We start from the raw sequence: 20,616 nt of genomic DNA, 5'->3' as shown, positions 1-20,616 counted from the left end.
GTGCTGGCTGGGCTGGAGTGGGCAATGCTGACTGCAGAACAAGGATAGAGAAACCCAGGAAGCCAGAGGGGCCAGAGGTAGTCGTTGGAACTCCTTGTCCTTCCTGCGACTTTGTTCTGTCAGTGTCGTGTTTTTGCTAGCTCTCTTCCTTTGCCTTAGGTTATAGGTCTAATGGATCATGAAGTCATAAGAAATCTGTAGTCTGTTTTGACTATTTGGAGACCCTTTCACATTTGGGATATGTTGAAATGTAGAACAGAAATAAGATTTTTACTCCAGCAGTGATGCCAGGAGACCCAAATATGGTATGATGGGGCCTTTCTGTGCCCCGTGTCTCACCGCCTGTCCCTGCTGTGCTTCACAGTGTGTCTCTGTGTCCTTGGGCAAGGGTGAAGAGAGAAGCATGTTGAGCTGACTTGTGTTCTTCCAAAGGAGTGGATGGTGACAGAATGAAATCATAATTCTCAGAGGGAATTTTTTCAGGCTCTGAGAAGGATGTCATGGAGAAACTTGTGGTCAGGATCTAACTGGTTGTGTTGCCAGTGTTGATTATGGATGGCTGACCCCTGGGGCCTGCCCGATGGCAGGATGCTCCATGGCCCAAGGGGCCGAGGTCACCTGGCTCTTGGTTGTCAGTAGCCTGCAGAGAGCATGTGGGAGCTCAGGACTGGTGTGGGCACTGTCTGTTGTAATCTCTCGGTACTCATGGTGCCCATGTGGACTCTTGTAGTATTACTGTCCCTCAGTTCTTAGCAAGCCAAAGAGCTGTTTATCATGGTGGACTCTGGTCTGCATTGCTGTGGCCTAAGTATAGCAACTGGAGGTGCTCAGTGGTGGCTGCCTCTTTCGCAAGCAGCTGTGTCCAGTCTTTGGTGGCACAAAGTAAAGTCTCTTGGCTCGGAGCTCCTGGATCGAGGATTTGGCAGTGTCGTCCAGTGCCGAGGAGAATAGTGGAAGAGTAAGGACACCAGCTTCCCTGGCCGATCCTTTAAATAAGTGGGATATCTGTTTCTGCTTATGAAAGTGAGAATTTCTAAGTGCCATGTGGTGTTGGACCGAGATGAACAGCAAAGACATTTCCCCTTAATCAGCCTTACTTTGTTTGGTTCTAGGAATGTTCCGGAGAATCACAGCAGCTGCCACTAGACTCTTCACCAGCGACGGCTGTGACGGCAGTTTCTACACCCTGGAGAGCTTGAACCTGCGGGTGCGCTCCATGGTCCCCACACACCCGGCTCTGGTGCTGCTCTGGTGTCAGATCCTGCTGCTCGTCAACCACACCGACCACCGCTGGTGGGCAGAGGTGCAGCAGACCCCAAAGTAGGTCCACAGGGCCCCAAAGCCCAGGGCACTCCCCACCACTCTATTCTAAGGCCCCCACTAACCTGAGGGTGGGCCAATATTAAGGCATTTTCATTTTCCATTTTTCATGAGGGTTTGTGAAATTCTGCTGCATATTAATTTTCTTTCATGGGCATCATATTGTAGAGGAAAAAATGTGGTCTGACTAAAGGCATTCAAAATGGCAATTGCTTTTTAAATGTGATTTTTTTGGACAAGTTCTTTGACACCGTTCCATCTTGTGGGATATTCTTGTCATGCTGTATGCCTCCTGCTAAGTTGTAGTCTGTAAATTGTTTCCATAGCCAGACATGTTGCAATGTTTTAACTTCATTGTGAGTTAAATGTGGTTCTGGTTATTCTTAGATAATGAAGTAATTATTTACCAAATTTCAAAGCTGCTTGGAAATACTGTATTTTTTTTTTTTTGAGACAGAGTCTCACTCTGTTGCTCAGGCTAGAGTGCCGTGGCATCAGCCTAGCTCACAGCAACCTCAAACTCCTGGGTTCAAGCGATCCTCCTGCCTCAGCCTCCTGAGTAGCTGGGACTACAGGCATGCGCCACCATGCCTGGCTAATTTTTTCTATATAGTTTTAGTTGGCCAGTTAATTTCTTTCTATGTTTTTAGTAGAGACAGGGTCTCACTCTTGCTCAGGCTGGTTTCAAAATCCTGACCATGAGTGATCCTCCTGCCTCGGCCTCCCAGAGTGCTAGGATTACAGATGTGAGCCACCGTGCCCAGCCAGAAATACTGTATTTTTAAAAATTATTCAGAAGACTTATTAAGTTTCTGGGCTGGGTGCTGTGGCTCACACCTGTAACCCTAGCACTCTGGGAGGCTTAGGTAGGAGGATCGCTTGATCTCAGGATTTTGAGACCAACCTGAGGAAGAGCAAGACCCTGTCTCTACCAAAAATGGAAAGTATTAGCCAGGCGTGGTGGTGTATGCCTATAATCCTAGCTACTCAGAAGGCTGAGGCAGGAGGATCACTTGAGCCCTAGAGTTTGAGGTTGTGGTGAGCTGCAATGACACCACTGTACTCTACCCAAGGCGACAGAGTGAGATTATTTCAAAAACCAACCAAACAAACAAAATATCTGATTGTCGGTGGCCGTCCTTTTTAAAAATGTTTTTAGGTTTAAGCTCAGTTTCTGGGTGCTCATTCACTCAGATATTTGTACAAGTGAACATAAATGCTGTGACCTCCACCCCCACCCCCAGCTGAGTCTTCAGTGCAGTGTTTCTGGAAGGCTCAAGAGATGAGCCTAGGGAGATGAGTTCCAGAGAGAAAAGAGTGCATGCGCTGTCAGCACTTCTGCTGGGTCCAGGAGACTGGGCTGTGTGAGGCTGGGGTCCTGACTGCGCCAGGCATGAGCTCAACTAGAAAGTCCCCTGTTGGGGGCATCGTCCGCTGTCTGCCCTTTGCTCTGTGTAATGGGGCCAGAACCATTCAGCTGGGGGAGATAGACCCAAGATAATATTTCAACTGCTCAGAGGACCCCGGAAGCCTGTCCCAGTGACTGAATACTGTGAGAGCCAGGAAACAGAAAGTCAGTGTCTCCTACTCTGTGCTGCTTAAACGTACATTAATTAAGATTCAGATTCAGCAAATCACTCCTTTTCTGGCGTATGTATCTACTGACTCTTATATTATAGCAAAACACTGAATCTGGGAGTTGTGTCCCCTGAATTGGAGTAACACAAATGCTTAACTAGACAGCCAGCATTTAAAAGAAATAAGCCAAAAGCAAATATAGTCTGGCAGGTGTTCCTTTCAGCTGTCGAGGGCAAATTCTAGCTTTTCAATGCAGGGAGCTTGCTGCGTGCTGGAGCTTCTTGACCATGTCTGACCCAGTTTTCCTTTTTAAACTTTTGTGTTGTTCCGCCTGTTGCCCTGAAATAAAGTTATAGTACTAATGGAGTTTTAACCTATCTACACTTAAATTTCATAAAGATATAGTTTCTTAATGGTACTATAAAGAAGATAATATAGCCTAAGTATTATATAAGTGCTTAAAGTCTCCCTGTGTTTGAAGGAAAAAAACACCCCTAGAAATCTCCAAAGTACTCCCCAGGGAATAGGACAATTCCTGTTTAAACCCTGCTTTTAGGACCATGTTTCTCCAGCCCTGTGTAGTGGGTGATGAGAATTTTTTATTTCCACAAGATAAGAAAAATGAAGCACTAGAAGTATGAAATACAAAATAGAGCGCTGTTTGTTGTTTATGAACTCAGCAGCTGTGAGGTTAGTCTCCAGGTGTTGCAGACACTGCTGCTGCTCACCCTTGACCCCCTTTTGGCCCTTGCTCGTCTCATCCCAGGCCACTCGTGGGTGGGGCTGGCTCTCAGGCCACACTGGGTGCTGTGCTGCAGGAGGTCCCCATGTGGACTCTGCTCTTGTCTGGTCTTTTCTGGACTCTGTCAGCACAGATTTATGATTTGCTTTCAGTTTGGTGGACTGTTAGGCTCCTGTCCCTACATTGGCACAGGTATAGGTATAGTGTGGCCACATGTGACGTACTAGTCACTTCCCCACTTGTCTCATTCTGAGCACCGCATGTGTAGTTAGCCTGGATTTGGAATGTTCTTTCGCCACCAGCATCTGGCCTGAGGTTTTGGGGGCATGTGCTGCGACAGATTGGGGCTAAATTGGAGTTGACGTAGGACCTTCTTTATGTCTACTGCTAATGCTTGAATTACAAATGCTGCCTCTGCTCTTTCAGAGGCTCTTTACCCAATAGCTATATTACAACAAAATGCAAAATTGCAGCTGAACGTAAGTGCACTGAGGCTGGCAGTACAGCTGACTGAGAAAGGACAGGTTTTCTGTTTGTTAGGTTTTTAATTGACATATAATTTACAGTACAGTAAAATGCATTCTTTGTACTAACTGTGGTCAGGTCACCCCACCGCATCACGATATAGAGCAGTGCCTTCCCGAGTGTCCCTTGGTAGTTACTCCTCCCCTGATGTGCTCAGCCCCCACCTCAGGGAACCACTTGTCCATGCTGTCTCTGTTTAGCCCATTGCAGAAGGCGGCAATAGTGGAATCATACAGGGTGTAGCCTTTTGAGTCTGGCTTCTTTCACTGAACACAATGTATTTAAAATTCATTTATGTGGTTGCACGAATATGTATCAGTGGTTTGTTCCTATGGTTGCTGAGCAGTATTCTATTGTATGGCTCTACCTCAGTTTGCTTATCCATTCACCAGTTGAAAACAGAAATGGCTTAATAACATTGTAAATCTGTAGGAATTTTTTTTTTTACCAGTTCTCTTCTAAATTCTAAGGGATTGTAGGAAAAGTTGACAATATTTCAGAATATTCTTGCCCTCACATGACCTCTGTCTGTCCCCATAAAAGCTCTCTGCCACCACAGAAAGGGTATTGTTCTAGGTCAGACCCTGAAGTCAGAGGGACAGTATGGGAGTGTGGCAATAATTGTTTTAAGTGCTTGGTCTAGAATCAAGGGTCTCAAGGTTTATAATTCCCATCTAGTCAAAAAAAAAAAAAAAGATGACGTGAGAAGAAGTAAATATGAAGTGAAATAATCTTAGTTAATCGAGAAGAAATACTTTTAAACAATGTTTCCTTAATATACTATATGTACTATAGACTTGTTAGAGTGACGTTTTGGTGGGAAATGTATAGTAAGATATAAAAGATGAAGGTTTTCTTTCTGGTAGATGGGGAATTTCAAAGGCAATTGCTTGGTTATCAAACATAGCTAGTATGAATTCTGAAATAAAAGTGCTTATTGAATGTTTAGCTTTATGGTGGATTTTGCCTTTTAGTCAAGCATTTTAGTTTTCTGCCTATTAAATTCTCTATTTTCTTTAGTTTTTCAGCTTTGGTTTATTGTAGCTCAGAAATAGATAACTGAGAATATATATTACACATACATCATTTAGATATGGCAATACTTAAAATAACTTGTCTGTTTTAGAACTAGAATTAAACATAATTATCTTCAGTATTTTGCAAATAAGCTCACTGCCATCCAGAAATATTGTCAATACATCTGTTGCTCCTTCTAGAAGACACAGTCTGTCCAGCACGAAGTTACTTAGTCCCCAGATGTCTGGAGAAGAGGAGGATTCTGACTTGGCAGCCAAACTTGGAATGTGCAATAGAGAAATAGTACGACGAGGGGCTCTCATTCTCTTCTGTGATTATGTTGTAAGTTTGGAAATGCTGTACATAGGGCTGGGAGCGGGCCACCAGAGGACATCCCATGTAGAGGATGCTTGTATGGATTCTCTAGAAACCAGACAGCCCAGCATCCTGCCAGTGCCATCAAAACTGAAATACCAAATTAATGTTTAATCCTACTCTGACATGTAGTTAGAAACCAGATCTGGCCCTCCAGCCACTGGATTGTGGTCTTTGAAAGGTTTCATTCAACTGTCACTCATTCAGCAAATACCTAGTAACTGCTCAGTGCCATACATAATGCTGAGCATTTTTGTTCATTTGAGGGAAACAATGGAATAATTTAAAAAACAAGCTAATTTGTAGCACAAAGAAATGATAAATGCCTCAGGTGATAAATATCTCAATTAACCCTAACTTGACTAATTCACATTGTATGTCTGTGTCAAAACATCACGTGTACCCTATAAAAATGTATAAATATTATGTACCCATAATAAATAAAAATATTTTTGACCACTTCGGTACAGCGCTCACCGTCCACGAAACCTTGCCCATAGTCGGCACTCATAGTCTGCACGATAGTTTGTGCTGTGCATTGACGACGAATCTGTTTTGCTCTTGTGTGATGAGGAAAGCTTTAAAGCACTGAAAGCTTGTTTTACTTTACAGGCAGCTTTACTTGTAATGTAAATCAGAATAGGTAACAAATATATATGTATGTTTTCATTACGTTATTTTTAAATGTTCACAATTTTATTTTGATAAATGAAAAATTAGAAAAGTCATATCACGGCTGTTGGCTAAAGTCGCTGTGCGTGTTCATCTGTGGCTGTTGACTATACTCTACACTGGTACCGAAATGGTTAAAAAAGAAAAAATAAAAAAGCTAAGTGCATTGACTATAGTGGGATTCTGATTTTTAAAAATTAATCTGTAGAAGAGGTATTAGATGTCCATTGCTGCATTTTAAAATAGATTATTGTCAGGTGTGGTGGTGTGTACCTATAGTCCCTAGCTACTGGGAGGCTGAGGTGGGAGGATCACTTGAACCCATAAGTTTGAGACTCTAGTGAGCCATGATTGCACCTGTGAGTAACCACTGCACTCCAGCCTGTGCAGCATAGTGAAACCCTGTCTTAAAAAAAAAAAAAAAGGTTCAACTTGTTGATATGCCATTATTTTAAAAAATAACTTTACTGGAGTTTCTAACCCTAAAACTAGCATAGCATTACACGTTTGCTATGGAGAATTTATAAAAACCAAATAAGTTATAAACAGAATTTAAAAATCTCCTATAATTATATTACTCAAAGATGACTTGCTGTTACATTTCAGTCTGGTTTAATACTTTTTCCATACTTATAGAAAAACATGCATTTCTTTGTTACAAACATGGCGTGTGTATATATTGCTGTCAATATAGCAAAACAATGTTAAATATTCTGAATCAGAAAAGAAAGTAGACTTCAGCTACAACTAGGTGTTATAGCCATTTTTTCTGAGGAAAGCAATTTATTAATATTCACTTTTTGCTTTTCATTCTCAATGTTGAAATAGTTTTTCTCTAGTTCCACTTTAGAGAAATAATTTAGTCATATAATGCTGGTTTTCACAGAAATGTAAGAAAAAGGGATATTAATTCTATAAGTTAATACAGGTTGAGCATCCCAGTTCAAAAATCTGAAATCTGGAATGCTCCAAAATCCAAAACTTTTTAAGCACTGACATGATGCTCAAAGGAAACGCTCATTGGAGGTTTTCAGATTTCTGGATATGGGATGCTCAATTGGTACGTTTAATGCAAATATTCCAAACCCTGAAATTTAGAACACTTCTGGTCACAAGTATTTCAGACAAGGGTTTCTCAACCTGTACTGTCAAATGATCCCAAATGAAATATCTTAATCATTACCCAGATGTCAAGGAATTGATTTAGAAGGATTACGAATTAAGATGAAAAGGCTGCACATTTAAGAATGGATATTATTTATTTCCTTATAAATCTTACTTGAAATTTTTTCATTTAGGATCCATTTAATATGGGGGATTCATTCATATTTTGGATTCAGGAATTCTTTCGAAATTGTGGGAGTGAGAGCAAATTCTTTTTTTCCACTGAACTGTTACAAAATTGGAAAAAGAGTCACTGGAGAAACACCCTGAGAGGCTAGCCAAAGCCCAGGAGGGAGCGGGAGATACCATGGACAGGAATGGCCTGGCGCTCCTGGCTAGTGGCTTGTGAGGGTGGCACCATGCTGCCCTAGTCACTCTGGTGTCCTAGGATCACACTGGGGCTCACCTGTGTCCTCCAACCTTTGGCCATTTGCCAAATTTGTCTCTTGGAGCTGGGCTGCTATACCCCACTTCCCCAGCAGGATCTGACTTCATACTGCTGCAGTGCAAGGTTGGAGGTCACAGACTCTATAAATTGAGTCTCCTGCCTCTTCAATTATTTGTGCACAAACATTATCTTTTTGGTGAGGTTTATATTTGCATTCTCCTTATCTTTTCTGGTCTTTTCTATGGCATTAATATCTGTTCTTGTGTACTTGAAAATGACTTTTCATTGTATTTTTCCTCAGTGTCAGAACCTCCATGACTCAGAGCACTTAACTTGGCTCATTGTGAATCACATTCAAGACCTGATCAGCCTGTCCCACGAGCCTCCGGTGCAGGATTTTATTAGTGCTGTTCATCGGAATTCTGCTGCCAGCGGCCTGTTCATCCAGGCAATTCAGTCTCGTTGTGAAAATCTTTCATCCGTAAGTCTTCATACTGCCAGCTATTGCCAGTCACAGTTTTCTCTGCCTTAAAAATGGAGTATTGGAATTTTTAAAGTGTTAATTTCCAACTGGCATAATAATCATCTCTTGTTCCTTTGCTTCCTCCATTATTAGCCGACCACTCTGAAGAAGACTCTTCAGTGCTTGGAGGGGATCCATCTCAGCCAGTCGGGTGCTGTGCTCACGCTGTATGTGGACAGGCTTCTGTGCACCCCCTTCCGCGTGCTGGCTCGCATGGTCGATATCCTGGCCTGTCGCCGGGTAGAAATGCTTTTGGCTGCCAATTTGCAGGTACTGGGAAAAAAACTCTGATAGTGATTTATATTGAAAACTTAGCAGAGCAGGCAAAACAGCCATAGGCATGGTCTTCACATGGCCACTGATAGAAACATGTATAACATGCACAAACATGTCATTCCTTGTGTATCTGATCTTTTCTTGTATTAATACTTGTTTCTAGTCTGCCCCTTGCTAGGCTAATCGGTACACATCAATTTATCCTTTTTAAGTTAATGGAGGTTATTTTGGTTCAGTATGTGTTATCTGGTTCACTGTGTTCCACTTTAGAGCAGCACGGCGCAGCTGCCAGAAGAAGAACTCAGCAGAATCCAGGAGCACCTTCAACGCAGTGGGCTCGCACGGAGGTAATGCCAGAAACCTTAGTTTCAGATCACCCAGGATGGAAAGGATATAGGTTTATATGGCAATAAATTCATAGGACAAGAAACTGATGTGCTTTATAGATGGGTTTACTGCAGATGAACCACAGTAGAAAGCCTTCCTACACTCAAAACAACCGAATCTCATTGTATAAAAAGCAAGGACCAACTGGCATGTCACATCTGTGACATGGATGGAGGCTGCTTGTATTCCTTTGGCCATTTGAGAGGCAGCAGTATTCACATGGCCTCTCTTCACTGAGAGGTGAAGTATGAGAATGGAAATGCAGGTCATCAGCTTTACCCCAGCAAAATCATAGGACATAATCAAGCTGCTAAATAAGAGTTGGCCAATCTGAAAGACAAATCTTGGCATGTAAGAATTACATCTTGTTAAAATTATCTCCCCATAGCTATTTAATCACCTACATTTGTTTGTAAAATCTTTTCGAAGCTTTTACCAGAAATCCTTATATCTCTTACGTGAGTATTTTCCATGACTGCAAAATAAATTAAAAGAAGCTTCTACCTTTTTTATTCTGTGGGGGGAAGTGTGTGTGTGTGTATGTGTTAGAGAGAGAGAGAATGTAACTATTATGCTGTGATTTCAGTCTTGAGAGTCCCTTGTTGATGGTATTTTTAAATGGGTTAGGACATAGTTTGGTAGGCAGCCCACAGTTTGGGATGGTTTTTTGGTCTGCAGGGCCAAGTTATGTTGTAGTTTGCATTATCAAGCAGTCACCCTCATGGCAGATGGTGGGAGAGCAAACTATTTTTTTTTTAACTGTGTAGACTTAGTCTTCAGTCCAGATGAGGAAGATTAAAAGATTGTAAATATCTTACTGGATGAGGTGATTCTTTTTTGAAATGATCATAAATTTGTATAAATTATATCTTCTTGGGAGATTAGATAGAAGAGTATGTGCACTTGGATCTGAGAATGGATTACCTATTTTGCATTTACTATGAATGCCTTTATTAGCTGTTATACCATGATTTTTGTGTTGAAATATTTAAGTATAAATGAAATTTATGAAAAATATTAATGGAATGTAACTGTGATAATTAAAAGTAAATGAGGACCTGCATTTGCATCATGACCTCCTTAAGTGTTGGTGAGATAGTAGCTCTGAAGAAAAAATTTTACACAAGTTGCAGCTTGCTTTAAGAAACCATTAATATTCTTTCCTTATGTTGTATATTTCTAGAACCCTGGTTTGCAAAGTTGAGACTAAGACTGCAAAACTAAATTGTGCTTTAATTTAATTTATGTTTGTATTTCAGACACCAGAGGCTTTATTCCCTGCTGGACAGGTTTCGTCTTTCCACAGTACAAGACTCACTTAGTCCCTCTCCTCCAGTTTCTTCCCACCCTCTGGACGGAGACGGGCATGTGTCACTGGAAACAGTGAGTCCAGACAAAGTGAGTGTCCAGTGTTGCTGTATGTGAGGCATAGGGTGCACACAGAGGCCCCGCACTCCTCTCTCTCTCTGCCTGTGGCAAATCCAGAGTGTGCAGGAGGAGGCTCAGTAGACCCAGGATGTTCTGGCACTTGGCCCAGGTCATTAGCAGCTCTGGTTGAGGTGTGGGGTGGAGACATTTGGAGGCCATGAAGGCCCTAGTGAGAAAGGCAATGCTGATGTGGGACCCTCATGGCAGGAGTCGGGAGGTAAGGTAGTTTATGGGGGAATCAAGGTAGTTGGCCAAGGCCTATAGGCCCTCACATTGCATGGGCCTTCAGACACAGGTCGACGCATTTTGCCTGCTTCCTTCTCCTCACACCCTTCTGGCTTTCTGACCTTCTGTGAATTGATGCTACCACTGCCAGTGGCCTGTCCTCACCTTCAGTGCTCACATCTCAGGGATAGGGACCCTGTGGAGCTTTGATAGAGCTTGGTACTCTACTTTCTGGATAGAGTTCAGTTTAAATATGAACTTAGATTTCAAAAACCAACAGCCCAGGCATAGGGAAGCAGAGGCTCTATCCTGTATTCTCAGGCTCTATATGTTAAGCACCTCCTCTGCCCTTGGTGCTGGGTGAGGGAGGGATGGTAGGTGCAGTATCACATGAGGAAGGGCAGAGGAGGAGCACTAACCCTCAGTACTTTAGCTGAGTTTAGAAGGACTCTTAGAAGTTCACCAGGTGAAAGGGGAGAGGGAGGTGGCGTTCAGTCAGGTAGCAGTATCTGAAGGAAAGGACTGGTGGTGTGGTGAGTCATAGCCCAGAGCAGTCTGGCAGCCGAGCCACAGTCCTAGTCCCAGGGAAGCTCCCTGAATGCCGCCTAATGCATTCCTCTCATACACCTTTTTCTTCTTCCCAGGACTGGTACATGCGTCTTGTCAAATCCCAATGTTGGACCAGGTCAGATTCTGCACTGCTGGAAGGTGCAGAGCTGGTGAATCGGATTCCTGCCGAAGAAATGAGTGCCTTCATGATGAACTCGGTACGGCGGGAGGGTGGGGGGGCAGGAGGTAAGGCAATCCCTGGTTTTGCTTGCCATTGTCGAGGGGGATTTGCTTCAGCATTATGTGATCCATGATGCTTATTAACAGCACATGTAGGGAGACTCAGCTCCAGATGGGGTTAGGATTTGAGGGAACTCTAACCCAGATGGGGACAGGACAGGATGTGGGGGGCTCTAATCCAAACAGAGAAAGGACAGGATGGGGGGGCTCTAATCCAGTAGGGGACAGGACAGGACATTGGGGGCACTAATCCAAGTGAAGACAGGACAGGATGGGGGTGGTGGCTCTATCCAGATGAGGAAATCATATTATTTCAGCCACATTAGAATCCAAAAAGAGACAGATTGTTTTTAATGCAACCTTTTATGTATTTAAAGGAAATGCAGGCGGTCTCATGGTAATGAGAAAAGGTGTTGGGTTAGTATCTATTTTAATTTAGAACTTTAAAGCTGGAGAGCGTGCCTTCAGTGATTAGGAGAGACAAGATGGAAATGATTTTATTACTTATGGTCCTAGGAGTGCAGGGCACACCAGAACTACACACACCCAGAGGGCTGGGGGAGCACAGAGGAATGAAGTGTGGATCTGGGGCTCTCACTTTTACTGGGGTCCAGGGTGGAGAACATCAGCAACTCAGGAGCAGGGGAGTGATTGAGCAGTTGAAAGTGGGAAGGAGTGAAATTTGAAAACATATCCATCAACCCTTTCCCATGAGGAGGTGTTATCTTGAAATCCTGCTGCTGCTGGCTGCAAGGTTGGGTGTATGGTGTAGGGTGAGAGCTCTCTGGCCTCAACCAGAGGAACAGACACAGGAATTTACAACTAAGCTAACAGGTAAAACACCAAGTGTCCTAGGTGTCCTAGGCAGCATATGTGCCATAGGCTTTGGCACAGTGTCTTAGTGTATGATCTCAAGAATTTGTTCATGGTGTTCTGGAAGTTGACCTTTAGTAGTAAAGTAGACCCCTGGATGTAGCGAGGTTCCCACTTCCGTCCCCGCCACTAGATGTAGTGAGGCTCTCCCTCACCCCATGTCAGAGGACAGCTGTGCAGAGCTGGCCAAAGAGGCCTTGCAAAGCATCAACATCCCTGTCCTCTGCCCCTTGTGCGGGCCCTGTGAGAAGTGGGAGCTCCCTCAGAGGTGTAGCATGGCTGCAGCCTCAGCGAGTTCCTTTGCAGACCTCCTAGGACAAGAAGCTGATGGGACTTCTTGGGGTCTTAGCCCAGTGGGCACCTCAGCTGGCACGAGACGGGAATGTCATGGCACCTGGGGCAGCTCAGCATGTGACTCCAGGAGTGAGTGCCAGATGCTCTCAGGGAGCAGTGAGGGAAAGACAACACCGCAGTGTGGTCTGAAGGGGTATTTTTGATCAGCTTGAAAATAAGAGCTACACTGAAAAAAAGAGGAGAATTTGCCCAGAGTCAGTTAACTAAAATTTATATCTTAATATCCAAATATTGAAAGCTGTTTTACTAAATAGTAAATTGCTTGGTGACCAATTTATTGGATTTTTTCAAATTTGCTAATTGGGTTTTAATAGCTTTTAAAGGTTCTGGCTTTAACAGGAAGGTTCAGTTTGGGAGCACTTGATAATACTTTTCTGAATATTAAACTAAGATTAATGTTCTGTCTGAAAAATTGGCCCCCCAAAATCCTTAAATAACTTTACAAAAAAGGTTGGCAAAACACAATAAAAGTGTCATCTGAAATGCTATTTTCCCAACCAATATTTTTGGGTTTTATATGGCTATTTTGACTTATTTTAGCTGCTTTGAACATCTTTTTCAGACTCTAGGAATGTCTGGTGTGTTGCTGAGTTCTTGGATGGCACATTAGCTTTGATTTTCTAGGTTTTTATTTATTTATTTTTTTCTTTTTTGAGACAGAGTCTCACTCTGTCACCTAGGCTAAAGTGCCATGGCATCAGCCTAGCTCACAGCAATCCAAAACTGCTGGGTTCAAGTGATTCTCCTGACTCAGGCTCCCAAGTAGCTGGGATTGGAGGTATACACCACCACGCCCAGCTATGATTTTCTATTTTTATCAATTAAAATTTTGTCGTTCTGAAATTTTTATTTCAAACAAATTCAAGAACATAAGAAAATACTACTTTAAAATTAAAGTACCAAAAGGGACCAGAAAATATATTTTTCTGAGCATATATTAAATGGAATTATTTAAATATTGGTAACAAATATAGACTATTTTTAAAAAATATTCTTTATGATAATCTATATTATCTCATAAATTTTTGCATGATCCTTTCTTCTATTGTTTTTCTTCCTTTAATCCTCTGATTTCAGGAGTTCAACCTAAGCCTAATAGCTCCATGCTTAAGCCTAGGCATGAGTGAGATTTCTGGTGGCCAGAAGAGTCCCCTTTTGGAAGCGGCCTGTGAGGTGACTCTGGGTCGTGTGGCCAGCCTTGTTCAGCAGCTCCCTGCTGTCCACCACGTCTTCCAGCCCTGCCTGCCTTCAGAGCCCATGGCCTACTGGAGCAAGCTGAGTGATCTATTTGGTAATTAAAACAAAACCTTCTCTTATTTTTAAAAAAATGTTGCAGGGTCAATACAGCACTTTGTACCAAGCAAATATACAATAAATGCTGTTGATTAATAGATTGAAGACATTTACAAAGGTAACCAAGAAACAGTGCTGGGGCATCTTAGCTCTGAATTTCTTTTTGTGTGCTTGCCACTTTGCTATTCATTGGCATAGTCATTGACCTATTTGGGGTTCTGAGCCCTTACAGAAGGACAAGATCTCAGGGGAAATGTGGGTCCCAGAATCATATGCATCATGTGGGGGGGTTGTGCAAAATGTGCCCTACTGAGGCATAATGTCTTAAGCTTTCGTCAGATTCTCAAGAGTTGCTTGACTGCCTTTCAGCGGTAAAGGTCTATGCTCACACTTGCACCCGCCCATGAAGACCTTCTGTTTCAGGGGATGCCACGTGGTATCAAACCCTGACCACTCTGGCCCGGGCCCTGGCACAATACCTAATGGTGGTCTCCAAGCTGCCCAGTCACTTGCACCTTCCTTCTGAGAAGGAGAGGGACACAGTGAAGTTTGTGGTGATGACCCTCGAGGTAAGAGGCTGCTCAGGAACTTGGAGTTTCTGTGGGGAGGGGACATGTGACTAGCTCTACAAAGAGCAAAGTAATTTTATTTGAAAACCAAGAGCTCTGACCAGTAAAGTTCACTCTTTTATCTCATCCTGACAGTAAGTACTTGTCATTGTGCTTATCATTGTCAAGGTGCCATTTATGGCTGCGCTCACACCCTTGCCTCACCAGCTGCTTGCAGTGACCTTGGGGGACCAGTAAGGCGCCCTTCTTATCCCTACCTACAAATGTCATGTGGATCCTAATTTTAGAGACTTGAAAAGTAATAATCTGGAAAGTGTGTTATATTTTAAATTGACCTGGACATTTCAGCCATGGGAGAATTGAACACTTGTTTTGTGTTAGCACTTATAATTAGCCCCCACAATGTGTACACACTATGGATGCATTGCCATTCCATGAGTCTGGTCTGAATCCTTAAAGAACCAGAGTTGCACTGCCAGTCCTCAGCAGGGACACCACGGCTAACCCAGCAAGGCCCTGTGTGCCACTCGCACCAAAGAAAGAGAGGGTTGCAAAGGGGATTGAGCAGTCCCCTGCAAAGTGATGAATAAGCACATACTGTGAACCAGGCCAAGTCAGACAGTTTGTCATCCTGTCCTATTTTGTTTCAGCGTATGCGGAAAATGGGAAAGCAAATGTATGATTACAGCACAGGGTGCCAGTTTCACTGTGCACCTGCTGTGTGCAGGATGGAGTACTTCCCATGCATCATCTTCCTTGGTTCTCACAACCATCCTGTGAGATGGGCTGTGCCATTCCCATTTTATAAATGAGGGAAGCAAGGCTTAGAGAGGTTCAGTGACTTGTCTGGGTTCACTCAGCTGGGAGGTAGCCAGCCTGGCATCTGAACCTAAGTCCTGCTGTCCCCAGAACTCATGCTCTCAAATTCAGCCTCCGTGGTTGTGACAGCAGCAAGCCTTGGTGCTGCGGGAGCCCCTCGGAAGAGCCTCTGGCCTGGTGGCAAAGTGGCCCAGGAAAGATTTCTAGAAGAGCCCATGGTGCTGAAGGAGAGAGAGAGATGGCCAGAGTAGGGAAGGGTGTTCTGGCTGAGAAGGGAGCTAGAACTTTGGGGAGTAGGTGGATCAGGACTTAGTGTAAGGGATCCTGGGATGGCAGCTGGGGACAGCTAGGTTAGAGCTGTCCTTTGGGAAGGTTCTTTCAGTGTTTTGGGCAATTCCACCATAGCTGTGGACTGCAATGCTTCCTTTAAGCTCCCAAGACAGAAGGTACGTGTAGAAGCATTCTTGAACACAGTACTTCCTTTTTAGGCCCTGTCGTGGCATTTGATCCACGAGCAGATCCCACTGAGTCTGGACCTCCAGGCAGGGCTGGACTGTTGCTGCCTGGCCCTGCAGCTGCCTAGCCTCTGGAGTGTGGTCTCCTCCACAGAGTTCGTGACTCATGCCTGTTCCCTCATCCACTGCGTGCACTTCATCCTGGAAGCCAGTAAGTGCGAGTTCATGAACAAGTTTTTATCCTTGGTTGATTGAACCAGTAATCAGCAACAGGTCTAGTTCACAAAGACTTTTATTTTGTGCCATCTATTTGCCAGGTACTAAGTTAGGAATTAGGGGCAAAGAGTATCTTACAGTCCGCTAGAATTTTACTTGAATTTGCTTTTCTAATCATTTTGTTCAGATTTTGGAGTTCCCACTTTCATAAATATATTGGGATATTAAGTATGAAATTTCTAATTTCCTTAATATTAAGTTTGACAGTCGATAGCTCTGACATTTCATTTTGACCGTTCTTGTTTTATATTTATTGTGAAGATACTTCCTCAGTCTTTCAAATGTACACATTGGCTTGTGATTATCTTTCACATTTGTCTTAGAGCAATTTTTATGAAATCATGAATAAGTCAAAATTTGTGTTATTTTTGAGTATGAGTTCCATCATGAAACAAATACATTGCAGACAGCTCAAAATATCAACAAAGTGATTGGGAAGGATGTGGCTAATGAATACACAGTATGTCGATGGTTTGAGAAGTTCTATTCTAATGATTTTAATTGTGAAAATGAGCCATGGGGGTGACTTGAGACCAAGGTGGATAACAATGAGCTGAAAGCTGTAGTGGAAGTGAATCCATCTCAGCCTACTCATGAATTAGCAGCAAGGTTTGACATTCCTATTCCAACAATACTGGACCATTTGAAACAAATGGGCAAAGTAAAGATGCTGGATAAATGGGTTCCACCTGAATTAAACAAGTGTGAGAAATCATCTCAACACTCACCTTTCTTTGCTGTCACAACATAAACACAAACCGTTTCTACACCATATTGTTATGTGTGATGATAAATGGATTCTTTTTGATAATCGCAAGCGTTCAGCACAATGGCTGGATAAAGATGAGGTGCCGAAACACAGTCCAAAACCAAATATTCATCAAAAAAATCTAATGGCATCTGTTTGGTGGTCCAGCACTGGTATTATTTACTATAGCTTCATGAACATGGTCATTCGATTACAGTGGATGTCTACTGCAACCAACTGGATGAAATGGTGAGGATGCTTGCCATTAAGCAGCCAAGATTGGTCAATAGAGACAGGACAATCCTTTCACAAGACGACGCTTGACCACATGTCACACAAACGCTGCTCAAACTACAGCACCTGGACTTGGAAACTCTCTGTCATCCACTGTATTCACCAGACCTTGCACCAACTGACTACCACTTCTTCCAGGCTTTGGACCACTTCTTACAAGGAAAAATATTTAATTCTCAACAAGCTGTGGAAAACGCCTTTCTCAATTTCATTGCCACTCGCTCTCCAAGCTTCTTTGATGCTGGCATAAACAGGCTACTGTTAAGATGGCAAAACTATGTGGATAGTTCAGGCACATACTTTGATTAATTGCACTGCTGCTTGTTTGAGATATAAACTACATTTTTGATTTGAAATCAGACATTTCATATTTAATGACCTAATACTTCTAAATTTTATGTCTCTATGATCTTTGGTCCTATTTGAGTGGTTCGTGTATTTAGTCCTAAATGAGCATAAGATTAATAAGATTACATTCAAAAGATTACTTATTTTTTGTTAAAGTCAAAATGCTTGTTTCTATACTGCATTGTAATACTAATATATTGTAAAATAAAAGTTACATTCTTTTCAAGGAAAAGTATCCTCAACAAGGGTCATTAGCCAACATTTTTTAAAAATTTGACATTATAGTTTACTTATTAGAGGGTGTTTTGAAGTTTTGTATTTTTAAATTAAACATTATAGAGTGGTGTTTTGATGTTTTATAATTGTTTTCATCTGTTCATTTGTAGTCAACTTGAAAACAAAGATTTAGGGATTATTATTATTTTTTTTTTTTTGAGACAGTCTCGCTCTGTTGCCCTTGGTATAGTACAGTGGTGTCCTTGTAGCTCAGTGTAACCTCAAACTCCTGGGTTCAAGCAATCTTCTTGCCTCAGCCTCCCGAGTAGTTGGAACTACAGGTGCCACCACCATGCCTAATTTTTTCTATTTTTTTTAGTAGAGACAGGGTCTCACTTTTGCTCAGGCTGTTCTTAAACTCCTGAGTTCAAACAATCCTCCCATCTCACCCTCCCAGAGTACTAGGATTATAGGTGTGAGCCACCACTCCTGGCCCAGGGATTAATTTTTAAAAGCCAGTCTTCTGGGACATTTTAGTGATACTTTTAGCAGTAATAAATTGTGAATAGTCTGATAAAAAAAGAACCTTCATAGTTAGAGATGGCACACAGTAGGCAGTAGTGGGATTGGATATCTGAATGTAGACATATAAATCTTTGTACATTTACTATAAACCAGGAGATTGGTACCTGAGCCTAGTATTGCCTGAAATTGTCTATTTGTCTAAAATTGCTTCTAGGAAATCTAGACCTCATTTGACATAGTCTATCCCTTTGAATTTTTGTGAGGCTATACAAATGTGAAATTTTGAATAAAAAGGACTGATGAAAATGTTTGGAAATTCTTTTTTGTTGTTGTTCTGTTGTAGTTGCTGTGCAGCCTGGAGAGCAGCTTCTTAGTCCAGAAAGAAGGACCAGTGCTCCAAAGGCTGTCAGATGGGAGGATGAGGTAGACCCAAACACACAGAGTAAGTCTCAGGACCTGGTTTTTTTACTTATCTTTCTTTGGGGGCTTAAAAATCATTCACAAAAGAAACTCGTAAGTGGTAGAACTCTTGAAAGCTTGCACTAATTCAGCGCATTATGTTGTTTACTCCAAATCTAAGGGAGATTTAGTCCGTGCCTTTGTAATGCTTTTCCCTTGGCTTAAATACCCTGCACTATGCATCCAGCTGTCTGGGACCTGGCAGGCAAGCCAGGGTGTCATGCAGCTGGGGAAGCCCTCCCAGGTGTGCTTCCTGCCACAGCCTGAGTCTGCACCCTTCCTCCAGGAGGACCCCTTTCATCTCAGCGTGTTCCACACCACGGCAGTTACTCTGAGCTCCTTAAGGACAGGGACCATATTTGTCTTCTTTGTGTTCTCAGAAATTAATGCTTGGCCTATATAAACGATCAACAAGTGTTTATTGAGTTATGAATGAATAAATAGAAACACTAAGGAACTCGAAGCTGGTGGGAATACCCACATGAATATTTGGTAAACTGAGTGTCTATTTCAGCTAGCTCTTTTGGTGGATTTTTTTTTTTTTAAGAGACAGAGTCTTACTCTGTCACCCAGGCTATAGTGCAGTAGTTAAATCATAGCTCATTGCAGCCTCAAACTTCTGAACTCAAGTGATCTTCCTGCCTCATCCTTCTGAGTAGCTAGGACAATAGGTGTGTGCAGCCACGCCCAGCTAATTTTTAAATTTTTTGTAGAGACGGAGCTCCCTATGTTGCCCAGGCTATTCTCAGACTCCTGGCCTCAAGTGATCTTCCCATCCCAGTCTCCCAAAGTGCTCAGATTATAGATCTAAGCCACCATGCTCAGCCAGTGGATTATAAAAGGAAAATTCTTGCTTTTCCTACAGAAAAAAAATCCAACCCCATCTCTACAAAAAAATAGAAAAATTAGCTGGCGTGATGGCTTGCACCTATAGTCCAGCTTCTTGGGAGGCTAAGACAGGAAGATCACTTGAGCCTAGGAGTTGAGGCTGCAGTGAGCTATGATAATGCCACTGCATTCTAGCCTAGGCAACAGAGGAAGACTCTGTCTTAAAAAAAAAAAGAAAAGAAAAAAAGATATATATATACACACACACACACACGCACACATACATACACACATGCATACATATACATTTCCAAATCCCAGCTATTTAAACCAATTCTACAGTACGACGTACTACAACTTTTCATATTCTTTCCTCCTCATTCTAGAGCAGACATTTTACTAGCAAAATGGTGAGAATATGCTAATTGGAAGGACAACTTTTTGGCCAAGTGACTTCTTATTGTCACTGGGGCCTCCAGTCTGCTGGAGCCATTTCAACTCCTTCATCCCAGTGTCTGGGTGAGAATGCCACCTGTAGCCTGCCCCACAAAGATGAGATATGCCTTACCTGGTGGTCATGTCGTTTTCATGGCACACTCTTACTTATAATACCAAGAGTCTTATCTGTGTTCTGTGCTTCAAGAAACATGCCTTTTTATTCATAAGTGTGTAAATACTTTGAGTCTTTTTTGCTAGCTTTTGTGTATGCAATTCTACTCTCGATGAAATTTCCCTGTTTTTAGTCTTAAGCGTAGTATTTTTTTCTTCTAGTTCCCTGTCTAAGGTTTTGTAGTTGCAGAGTCACCCAGAAGCAACGGCATTTTCAATACACAACCAGTTTTTATATGGAACCTCTGAGGGTCCTTCAGTCTTTAGATTGTGAGCTCATGATTTCTTGTTGCCACCTGAGGAATGTGAAAACATCCTACCTCCCTGCTTGGCATTTTCTAGCTAAGTGGCAGCTCAGGGAGTTTGTCCTGCTGTGAGAATATGAACAGTACTAACCTTGCAGGGTTGGTGTAAGGATTAAGTAAATTAATCTATGTAAAACACCTGGTACAAGTGTCAGTCCTGTTGTAAGTGCTCAACAGATGTTACGATGATTTTAGTTATAGTTTGAATTTCTTGTGCTCTAAAATACAGAGACATT

At 42.4% G+C, this 20,616-nt stretch overlaps 1 protein-coding gene across 5 annotated transcripts in view; it reads left to right on the top strand.

Annotated features, from left to right (window-relative positions):
• Nucleotides 1–20,616, top strand: part of HTT (huntingtin) — a 159,413-nt gene that overhangs the window by 113,581 nt on the left and 25,216 nt on the right. For all 5 annotated transcript variants that reach the window (XM_075992879.1, XM_012737356.3, XM_012737355.3 and 2 more), the window contains 11 exons: nt 1,113–1,320; nt 5,383–5,524; nt 8,083–8,262; nt 8,398–8,574; nt 8,851–8,927; nt 10,227–10,365; nt 11,265–11,387; nt 13,714–13,927; nt 14,353–14,498; nt 15,806–15,983; nt 18,523–18,621. In XM_075992879.1, the coding sequence (XP_075848994.1) occupies nt 1,113–1,320; nt 5,383–5,524; nt 8,083–8,262; nt 8,398–8,574; nt 8,851–8,927; nt 10,227–10,365; nt 11,265–11,387; nt 13,714–13,927; nt 14,353–14,498; nt 15,806–15,983; nt 18,523–18,621 (1,683 nt within the window). The remainder of the gene's footprint in view (nt 1–1,112; nt 1,321–5,382; nt 5,525–8,082; nt 8,263–8,397; nt 8,575–8,850; nt 8,928–10,226; nt 10,366–11,264; nt 11,388–13,713; nt 13,928–14,352; nt 14,499–15,805; nt 15,984–18,522; nt 18,622–20,616) is intronic.

Source organism: Microcebus murinus, chromosome 16, assembly GCF_040939455.1.
Source record: "Microcebus murinus isolate Inina chromosome 16, M.murinus_Inina_mat1.0, whole genome shotgun sequence".
Lineage (NCBI taxonomy): Eukaryota > Metazoa > Chordata > Mammalia > Primates > Cheirogaleidae > Microcebus > Microcebus murinus.
Note: the sequence above shows the minus strand (reverse complement) of the source record. Positions and strands in the feature narration are given on the sequence as shown.